The 10845-nt window shown below is 39.8% G+C and overlaps 1 protein-coding gene and 1 pseudogene across 1 annotated transcript; one reads left to right on the plus strand and one right to left on the minus strand.

Moving 5' to 3' along the window:
- Positions 1–407: 407 nt before the first annotated feature.
- On the minus strand, positions 408–2570 carry LOC147316605 (uncharacterized; annotated as a pseudogene).
- A 6072-nt stretch (positions 2571–8642) lies between these two features.
- ankrd34bb (ankyrin repeat domain 34Bb) lies at positions 8643–10430 on the plus strand. Its single transcript, XM_086312808.1, has 2 exons — positions 8643–8845; positions 8948–10430. The coding sequence occupies exons 1-2, from the start codon at positions 8643–8645 to the stop codon at positions 10428–10430; spliced, it is 1686 nt and encodes a 561-aa protein (XP_086168934.1).
- Positions 10431–10845: the final 415 nt, after the last annotated feature.

Here is a 10845-nt window from a genome sequence, read left to right on the forward strand (position 1 = left end):
TCTGCAAACCGCTGTTGTGAGACCACAACAGGGGTCTCACAACCACTACAATACATGTCATCTTGTGACATTAAATTAATAAAATTTGACAAATTAAAATTAACCTAATGCATTTTTTAAAGTTGATTTTGGATTCAAATAATAGAAAAATTGAATAAAAGGTGGAAAAACTGCTTTCATTGTTCACATGCACACATGCTGACTGAGGAAATGGGAATGCTTATAAATGGTCTCCAGACTGCCACTCTGAGACCTCTGCAGAAATGCATTTCACAAGTGTTTAGAAAAATATTGCCTCAGTTGTAATAGGAAAACACAGAAACACAAAGAAGTACCTCAAATTGCATTACAGTGGTATTTCACCAAAGACTTTTTCTTGGAACTCAGTTTTTAAACACCTGAAACCTTTGCTGTGACATTCACATGGGAACACTTTAGTCTTAGTTCACAACTCAAATATAATCTGTTGTAAAACAACAATGGCTTTTAAGCCATTGTCCGTGAATCAAACCTTTAGATAATGTCCATAACCCACACATTTGATTCCAACACACTGTTCATCTCCGATCTGAAGTCAGGATAGCTGTCATAATTTATCGACAGCTCCAGTACACACCCACATGTGTGTGCCACAGGTCATCTCTGGAAACCTTTAAGTTCGTTAAACCCAATGATGATGTTCTTTCCCAGATGTAAATCTGAACCTGTGCAAAACCTGAGGAACAAACACAAATGTTCCTTCTCAGCATTCTTCACATATGTAGTTAGATATTTCTGAATAATCAGCTTCTGGTGAGCCGTCATTGTTTCAGGGAAAGTGAGACACTTGAGAACTTTTCTCACAGTTGGTTGGAGGGTTTCATAAACTGAAGATAGATCACAAAGGCTTTCCCGTGGCATGCTGAGTGTTCTTGCCCACTGTTCAATAACATAGGCAGGCTCTTGGACAAGTGTTTTGTGTGCAAGCTCCAATAGGACTTCAGTGGCATTGCAGGCTGTTGGTATCTTTCTGCAGCTGTGGTTATCAAGTATGTCTATAAGTTCTTCTTGGTCCACGGTGCTAAAGTCTGATCGCCGCGCCTCTAACACTGTACGCTCAGAGTCAGGCATGAACTTAAGGAAATTCTCCACAGTATCACTCTTTACATATCCAAAGGCAGCTTGTTCCAGAATGGCAGGTGCAATTTTCACAGGCAGATATTTCTCTCTAACCCACCCAAATGCAATGATTCTGCCCACACTCTCCCACTCCGGTTGCCCAAAATCATGCCTTAAGAAGGGCACTTTGTAAACGTTTCCAGTGGTGCACTTGTCATAGAATTCTTTCCAGAATTCTGAAAGACAATCTCTCACAACTCCCCCATCGTCATGGGCCATTTCAGGTGTTCCATCAGGCAGTAAGACCTGGATTTTGATGTCGACATCTTCAAGGTCCTTATCACTAAAATGTGAAATGAGCTCTGACATTACCTGCCCTCTGTGGACCACCACTACTCTCCTCACTCTCTCACTGGATGGACCAGGTTGTGGAGAAAAAATCAGGGTGTCATCCAAATTTATTGGCTCACTGTCAGAAAAGGGGCCAACAAAAATAATGTCACTGCTGTGAGAAGTGTTAGCACTTAGAGACTGCGTGGAAGTTTGTGGAAGGTTATCGTTTGGAGTGTCTTCAATGTATGTCACATCATGGCTGATTGTTTCAAATGGAGCAGATGTTTGGACTGTAGTGACAGAAAAAGAAGAGGTTTGGTTTTGAGGACTCGCTTCAATTTCTGAAGATGGATACAAACCTGGGTTGGAGCTCTGAAGGCTGTCATTTTGTTTTTTCTTTGTGGTGAGGTAGAACCTGAGGATATTTAGTTTTGTGACATGATAAAGTTCTCCTACTGTCAATGCATCATCGACTATCATCTCTTGATAATCCTTCAGATCACAGTCAAAATCTGTTAAGGGCCCCTGAATGTTTCCCCCATCTGGAAAGAACAGGCCTGTTGCAACCTGTAATATGTCCCTTTTCTTGGCATCCTTGCAAATGTCTATTTTTCTTGTTCCTCCTCGTCTAGCTCTAACCTGCTTGAAAACCTCAGTGTCTTCATCATAATGCATCCATCCTATTTCTATTTTTCTATTTCTCTTCAGAGCATTTCTTTTATGGGTTGTTTGGGAATTTTCTTATTGCCGTGTGCTACTGCCATCCTCTTCAGATAATTTTCTTTTGGACAGTTTGGATTTCAGCCGTTCAAAAAGCGCTGACTTGCGGCTGCTGCCCCTCTATCTGCAAAATCCAAATACTGCTAGACGATCACCGTATGATGGCAAATAAGTCTTCAGCTCCTCATCTGTCATTAGACTTATGACACTGGCATCAATCTAAAGATGGAAAAATAATTTAATTTATTGAAACAACCAGCCTTGAAAATACAATCCTATTTTTAACTTAAGAACAATGAGGAAAAGTTGCATTTCAACCAGTATATCTTGTTGGAATTAAGTACCTTCTCATTCTGCAAGGTCTGTATAATTTCCTCAGAGACTTCTCTTTGTTTCAAGAATTCAGTCAAGTCTCCCATGCTGTAAGGAAGGATGTAAATTAAAATTACAAAATTAAAATAAAGCCACCATATTATCATCAAAGTATCTGTGCCTACCTACATTATGAGCTCTGACTATGGTGGAGAAGTGGGAACTGCATTTTTAAGTGTCCATTTGCACTGTAACTACAATCAGCATCACAATACAGTCAATCCCACATTTTCTCAGTTGTCTGGTTACAGTTTTATTGGTTTTGTTCCTTATTTATATAGTTGTCAGTCATATTCCCTGTTTTGGGTGATTTGTGATTTTGTTTTATACAGTGCTGTACACTTATTACGCATGCTTTCAGCAAAACGTCTGTTTCACCAGACGTAACAGGTGTCATTAGCGTGTAACAGAAACCTTATAGGTGCCTTTGGTTAACCCTCACGTTGCATTCTGTTCAACTTTGTATGTAACAATCGCGGTCACACTGTTTTTGTATACCTTTTATCCAGTTATCATTTGTAGGAAGGCATTCAAAACTGAAGAACCTGGCGCCATTTGCTCCCCTCCACAGTCTCACTGAACTCTGTCACACACACACACACACACACACACACACACACACACACACACACACACACACACACACACACACACACACACACACTCTCTGACTCACTCACTGGCCTGCACCAGTTACCAGTCACTTTGTGGAGCATTGGACTGCCATTACCTCATAAGACTTTGTTGTTACACTATCTCTTACCGCATACCACTAAATCTCCATTTGCACTATTTGCCTATTTGCACTACTATGCCTCCTTACTTGAATATTGTATATTGTATATTGCATAGCTTTTTTTTTTTTTTTTTGTTATACGTAAAATTGTATTGTATTTATTTAAATTTTTACTTTTTAATTATTTTATTTGCATTTTTTAATCACTAGGGTTTGAGAGTAACGAAATTTCTATTCTCTGTATGTCCTGTACATGTGGCAGAATTGACAAATAAAGTTGACTTGACTTGACTTGACTTGACATTTGTTGTTATACAGTAGCTCACGACACGATCCAGTTTTGAGTGCGCACCCTTTTGCGCCATATCCTTCCGGGTAACAAGGAAATGACATCAGCCACGTAGATTTCTTATTGGCACCGCTAACTCGAAATTTTGAGTTATTTTCTCAAAATTTTGAGTTAATAACTCGAAATTTCGAGTTATTTTTCTCAAAATTTCGAGTTAATAAGTCGAAATTTTGAGTTAATAAGTCCGAATTTTGAGAAAATAACTCGAAATTTCAAGAAAATAACTCGAAATTTCGAGTTATGGATCTTTTTTTTTTTTTTTTTTTTAGTGGCGGAAACGGGCTTCCATACTAAACATAGCTTTCAAGTTCCACCAGTTGGCAAATGAGTTAGCTAAGCAGCGCAGCAGTGCAACAAAGACTCAACAATTTATCCACAAGGCAGTTTATAAACTACAAATCTGTTTAGCACTCTAGAAACGCCTGCTAAAGACTTATTTTACAGTAGTAAGAGATTAGAAATGTATGAGCAGGGCTTAGCTTTAGTGCTCGCCTCTGCTGGGACTAATAATGTGTTATACTAAATGTGAGCTTATTAGCTTCCTGCAAAACACACTTTGGGGCCAATGCCACCAAGACCATACACTGGAACCCTATTTTTACATTAGGTGGCATGGATTTTAAAAAAAAAAGAAAAGAAAAAAGCAATTCTTAAATGCCTGCTACAATTCAACATTTATGACGATAATAATTCGTATTACAAAGGAGAAATAAGGTTTCAGAAAAAATAAAACTTACCACAAAAGCGCTCACAAAGACAAAATTGCTGCAAAGGCGGTAAATGCAGCTAGCCAAGTGCAGAGCGTTAGCTGTTCCAGTTCAAAGGTCTGTAACATACCACAGCACGTCCTCCTTTATCCAGCGTCAAAGACAATGCAGCAAAAAACCTTCCCAAGTGATTTTATTTCTGTTCGGAAATTAACGTTCCACAGCTTTCTTTCGGAGTAATGAGCAGGCATTCGGACTCGAAGCGACGATTCCAAGATGGTTCCCAGCTCCTCATGAAGAACAGGTGGCACACGTACGTACGTACGTAGGCACGTATGTGATGTCAGTGTCGACTCAAATTATTCAAGGGCAATGTCTGAAACTAATCAACATATTCAAGTACTGATAACTTGAAAAAACAAACTTGTTCAAACTACTCAAAGAAATAAGGGTGTATGAACTTATAACGGGTTTTTAAGTAGTTGCAACTCATTTCATTTATCAAACTATTACTATTCGGTCTTACAGTGCAGGAATAAATCTGTGATTTCTGAGTTCAGTCCTGCATTGTGGGTCCTCCCTCTGTTCGCCACACATCTGCTTCCATGGTACTTCTCTATTAAAGTACAGCAAAGAGGAAACGGATGAATCAATATGGATTAACATAGCAGGACACGCTGGTGAAGGATATCTGTGGCTATTTGCTCTCTAAAAGTGACGAAGCTTCTCAGTGCTTTTCTGTTATTGACTACTGAATATGGCAGTAGTTCTGTGAAGTTTCTGTTCTGTGCAATCTTCACCAAAATAAATGTCTGCAGCCTTGAACTTTCTGGTGACGTTGGCCACACTGTCATTTCACACAACAGTCTGAATACCTGAAGCTTAAAAGAAACGAGTCTTTCCTGCGCAAATGTTTTATCAAACAACACTGTCTGCACTGTGGATGCTCACAAAAGGATGTGCCATCACTGGTTGTATGCTTGCTGCTGCATGGTCATTGGCCAGCCTTTTGCTGTCAGCTGACGCATATCAGTCTTCACTCCCTCCTTCCATCAGTCACTCCTGTGTGAATGTCTGGTCTCCGTACCTACCTCTCAGCCTGCAGTCTGACATTTGGCTTTAAACTGCAGTTTGAACATCTCTCACAATAAAGAACGAAACTCATTCAGGTAAGTTTTACACACACTAACACGCTGGGAACAAATAGTCATTTCTACTTTACATGTCTCCTTTATTTGCCCAATTTGGTAAGATAAGACTTAGTAAAATTCTATTGTTAGTGTTAAATCCTATTTAAGGATGCCAGAGCACCCTTGATGCTGCACTAAAATTGTGATAAATTCTACTCTGTGCATAACAGGAGCTGTCAGTTTGTTCTGAGAGGCAATAAATTCAGACCATTGCAGAACATTAAGAATGTTGCAGGCTGGCAGGAGATGAAATGGATTGTTTGTCCTTGTAGCCATTTTTTTCTGTTATTTCTTTTCATTTCTATTGACTCCTGTTTTCAAAAGCGCTTCTGCGTCAGTGTGTAACTAAACAGAATTCCTCTTTGGCTACATGTGCAAGTAGCTATTAAAATATTTTTGAGACATGTAAGTCCTGGACAAAACCATTTCTATACTAATGTTTCAGTATCTATTTGGCCTTTCTGTGTGAAGTGTTGTGTTGAGGAATGACATTTTCTCTGCTGCTGCTGTTATCATTAGATATTCTGTCTGTGGTGGTGGAAGACCAGGCCTGACCCCCTCGGATCGGGGTTTGAATGTCACCCTGCAGAAAAGGCTGCTAAAGTTTAAAACCTGCTGCTCTTTATAAAAACATTTTGGTAAAAAAAAAAATATTCTCCTTGAGCACTCAAACTGTTCTATACAACATTCACAGATTCACACCCATTCATACAGGCATTGTTTTCTATGCGTTTTCCAGGGAAGCGCTTTCTATCTAACATTCACGCTCCAATTGATCCATCAGAGTGCAACTTGGCGTTAGTATCATGCCCAAGGATATTTGGCATGTAGACTGGAGCAGCCCAGGACCAAACCTCCAACCTTCTGATTAATAGATGACCTGCTCCAACAATTACTTATTCTTTCCTAAATGAACCTGTACAGCTCTACATTGTTGTACATTTCATAGAGTTAGAACACTGAATGCCTGTCAGAGATTTATTTTACTGTCTGTGTTTCTTTCTATGGTCTTTCCACCATCTCAGCTCCTGACAGCTTCCTGCCATCCCACCCGGGTTTTTTGTTTTTGCTCTCCCTTATTAAAGCTTAATTTTCCCAGGAGACCAGGGAACCAGCCTAAATACAGATGATTTCATTATTACATGACCAAACCTCTATACTCCCAAATATTTTCATAATGTTTAGTGAAAAAAAGTTGTCTTTAAAGCAATACATAAAATACAAACAACCTGTAAAAAGTTGACATCATAACATATAAGCACAAGATACTAAAACTGTAAACTATGTCATATCAGGAAAAGAAATGGACTTGAAGTACAGAGTACTCAGTAAATACTGCATTAACTTTAAAGTTTAACGTTTAGGATTACGATTTTAAAGAAAGCAATAATTAAATTGAAACCACCAAAATATATAAGGCCCATTCTAATTGCAAGTATTTTAACTCTTGATACTTTAAAAGTGCTAGAAATATTTTTATATAATGTAGTTTCCATTGACTGTACACTGTATGTTGTATACTTTTATACTTTTAGCTCTCTTTTGTGGATGGAAGCAGAGCTGGAAGCTTACACGGTCACTTAGTGGTGAGGGCGAGTTGTGTATTTTTCTTTAGAAAAAAGTCTGTGACTCTATTTGTTATTAACTTTGTGTTTTGAGTGACAGGATGTCTCCTCATTGTCACAATGTTGAAATCTATCAGGAGATGTATGTGCAGAGTATTATTGGATAGAATACTAAGTCTCAGTGTCAAAATCAAGACAACAATAGCTTGTTACAGAGGTGCAAAGACAACAGGTTGTTTCTGTGTGAACTGCTGCTGCTCTGCAAATGCTGCACAGTTATAAAATACTGGAAAGAAGAGCAATGTTAATTCATGTGTAACTGTGACTTTTCCAGTTTTCTTTCACTTTTACCAGAAACTGAAAGTTTTTCATTCTTAGCAAAACCACATTGTTAATAAGGGAGAGCAAAAACAAAAAACCCGGGTGGGATGGCAGGAAGCTGTCAGGAGCTGAGATGGTGGAAAGACCATAGAAAGAAACACAGACAGTAAAATAAATCTCTGACAGGCATTCAGTGTTCTAACTCTATGAAATGTACAACAATGTAGAGCTGTACAGGTTCATTTAGGAAAGAATAAGTAATTGTTGGAGCAGGTCATCTACAAGACAGCTTTCAGCTTGAACTCAATGCAGTATTTTGGTGGGATATGAACTTTCCCAGGTAACAATCGTACTGTGCTGTGATTCTTCTACAGCCATTTATTTTGTTAATCAAATACTGCTATGGAGACACCCATCAATGTTTCAATGCACCTTCTCTGTTCAGGGTCATGAGTGGGCTAAAGCCTACCTCAGCATGGTTTAAAGATGAGGTGCACTTCTGGCAGCTTAACATAACAAGTGTTTTAACATACATGGAAAAAGTTGTTGCACTCCAATTTGCACTGTGGTAAGAGTGAAAAGTTGAGCACTACCTGTTTCTTCCAAAAAACATAGTTTTTATGAAGATAAATACTATGTCTGTCTGTATTCATATCTTTTTGGGGCCCAAAAATTGGAAGTTTACTATACTTGTGGGGCCCAACAGGCCTTATGGCGCCCAAAATCCTGGTCCACACAAGTTTGAAGGCGTTTTTGAGACTCAAAATGTGGTTTTAGTGACAGGGTTACAGTTGGGTTATGGTTAGGTATAGGGTAAGGGTTAGGCATTCATTTTTCATGGTTAAGGGTAGGGTAAGTGGCTACAGAAAGCATTATGTCAATTAGATGTCCCCACAAGATATGAATACCCAACGTGTGTGTAAGAGAGGGAGAATTAATTTTCCCAAAATTAAGCAAATGCTTAATTTTGCCTCACACTAAAGCCAACTTTAGTGTAAGGCTGCAATATAAAATAGTGAAAGAGTGACTGGTTTCGAATATCTGAATGCACTGTCAAACAAGAAAACACTATATCAAACAAATGGTTTCTATAGGTAATGTGATGCTCAGATATGGTTTGGGACCCACAGTGTAAAGCTTCCAACAGCTGCCCACTTGATGGAGACCTAAAAACTTCTTACATTGTTGCAGGGATGTTTTGGGTGCACCTTCAGACAATGAAGTGACAGTGTTTCATCAAAGGTCCTCACAATGGATGAGTCAACAGAGGTTCGAACAGATGGCAATTCCCTGTTGAAGGCTGTATATTTATGCCGGCTACGTCTGACTCGGCTGCTCCTGGAAGGAGGAGCCTACATTAATGAGAGTAATGAGCATGGTGAGACACCACTTATGGTAGCCTGCAAGACATGCTATACAGATTCACAGAGTGTACCCCAGCACAAGATGGTTCGGTAAGTTTTATATATTTTTGTTGAGCATTAATATCTTCTAGATAATTGATAAAATAAATGTACCCTTTACTTTACTTTACCTTACTTTACTTTTACTACAAGGTATCTTCTTGAAAATGGTGCTGATCCAAACATCCAAGACAAGACTGGGAAAACGGCTCTAATGCATGCATGTCTTCAACAAATGGGAGCTGAAATTCTGTCACTTCTTCTTAACAGCGGAGCTGATCCAACCCTGGAGGATCATGGAGGTTTATCTGCGTTAGTTTATGCAGTTAATTCTGGTAACAGGGACATTCTTAGTGTACTCTTAGATGCCTGTAAAGCCAAGGGTAAGGAAGTTATCATCATCACCACCAACAAACTGCCATCTGGCCATCAGGTGACAAAGCAGTACCTTAATGTTCCTCCATCTCCTGAAGTTGAAGAGAGTCTGCATTACTTACCAGCATCTTGCTGCATGTCGCCATATGAGGTCCAGCTACGAACGCCTCCTCAGGGCTCTTCAGCAAAAACCTCTCCTCAACCTGGCAGCCCCCTTCGTGCCCTCAAGGATCCCCAGTGTTTAGGCTTAGGGCATGGCCTGATCAGATTTCAACCAGGTTCACCAATGCAACATCGAAGTCCTCTACGTGTTCCCGATGTGGATAAGCGACCTAACTTCCATCAGCTACACTCAGAAGCCTGGTCCAAAAGTCCTTCCCTGTTGCTCCAGCAGAGTCAGGCGTCCTCTCTGACTGAGGAACCAGTGGAAATTACTCCGGAGGAGGTGCTGTCTTTCAGAGTCGAAGAACATCCTCCTGCTATTTCACGGCACCAGAGCATTGATTTCAAAGATGCAAAAGGACTTGTGAAAGCATTAGAGATCTTATCAGGAAATGACAACAGGGGAGGTGGTGGGAAAAAAGGCTTTGGCAGAAAGATGTCATATGACAGTGCTGCAAGTTCATTATATTCTGTTTCACACCCAAACTTGCTTCAAGATAGTCTTGCCTTTTCCCATGAATCCAGACCTGCAGATGAAGATTCATCTGACTGTCTTACACAGATGAATGTTTCCAGTCTGCAAAATGTGGTGCGTCGGCGGAACATTGGTATTGCCCACTACAGTTCTGACTCTCAGTTGCAGCAATTCAGCAGCAGAGACAGAACCTCAAAGAGCAGTGGTGGTGCTGGATTGGCAGCGGAAAGACACAAGCTGGTCACCAGCAGAGCCTCCAATCTGTCGGAATCCAGGGAGTCCTTGGAGAGCTCGGCCCAGAGGCGAGCCACTACAGGGCTGGAGCGAAGAGGCTCAGGAGCTCTTCTTCTGGATCACATTGCCCACACACGCCCCGGATACCTGCCTCGTTTGAATCCTCATATTCCCATACCAGATATTGGGGTTAGCTCTAACTCTTCCTGCCCTTTGAGTGGAAGTACCAAGACACTGAACGGTGTTCTTATAGGCCCAAAACCTGTTCTACCCTGTGTACCTGTTTTCCCCAAGGATCTGAAAGCCAAGAAAATGTTGTGGAGGCGTCACTCAATGCAGAGTGACCAAATAAAACAACTTGCCAACTTTGCGGAAACTTTTGGGCACTAGAAAAAAAAATCTCTCAGGAGAAAATATGTGTGCAATAGCTGTATTATAGCTATAACCCCATCTCTAATGCCAATTCATATGTGCTTTAAAAGTGATTATAGATTAGATGTGCTCACCTGTGTCAGTGTGTTGTTTTAGAGTAACATTTTAATTATCACCAGGGCAGTTTGGAAATGATAATTATAAATACTTTAGTATGAAACATTGCATTTCAAATACCTTGAAAACAAATGTATTTAAATATTGTAGTAATTTTGTAAACAGTTGTGAATAGAACAGCCCTCTTCATTAATACTTCGGCCATCCAATCATATCAATTAATGCTGTATGTTTATTGGTGAGTCTGTTCTGAGAAAAGTGACTAGTGTTATTATATTAGATTAGATGAAACTTTATTAATCTCACGGGTGGGTTC

Source organism: Aulonocara sp. 'chitande type north' Nkhata Bay, linkage group LG12, assembly GCF_057382095.1.
Source record: "Aulonocara sp. 'chitande type north' Nkhata Bay isolate Kocher_YH1m ecotype deep benthic linkage group LG12, A_spYH_male_GT1.1, whole genome shotgun sequence".
In the NCBI taxonomy this organism is placed as follows: Eukaryota; Metazoa; Chordata; class Actinopteri; order Cichliformes; family Cichlidae; genus Aulonocara; species Aulonocara sp. 'chitande type north' Nkhata Bay.

Excerpts from the sequence above, each read along its gene's own strand:
- ankrd34bb (XM_086312808.1), top strand. The coding sequence starts at position 8,643 with ATGGATGAGTCAACAGAGGTTCGAACAGATGGCAATTCCCTGTTGAAG. Across the intron at positions 8,846-8,947 it reads CCCCAGCACAAGATGGTTCG|GTATCTTCTTGAAAATGGTG; the intron begins GTAAGTTTTATA and ends TTTTACTACAAG.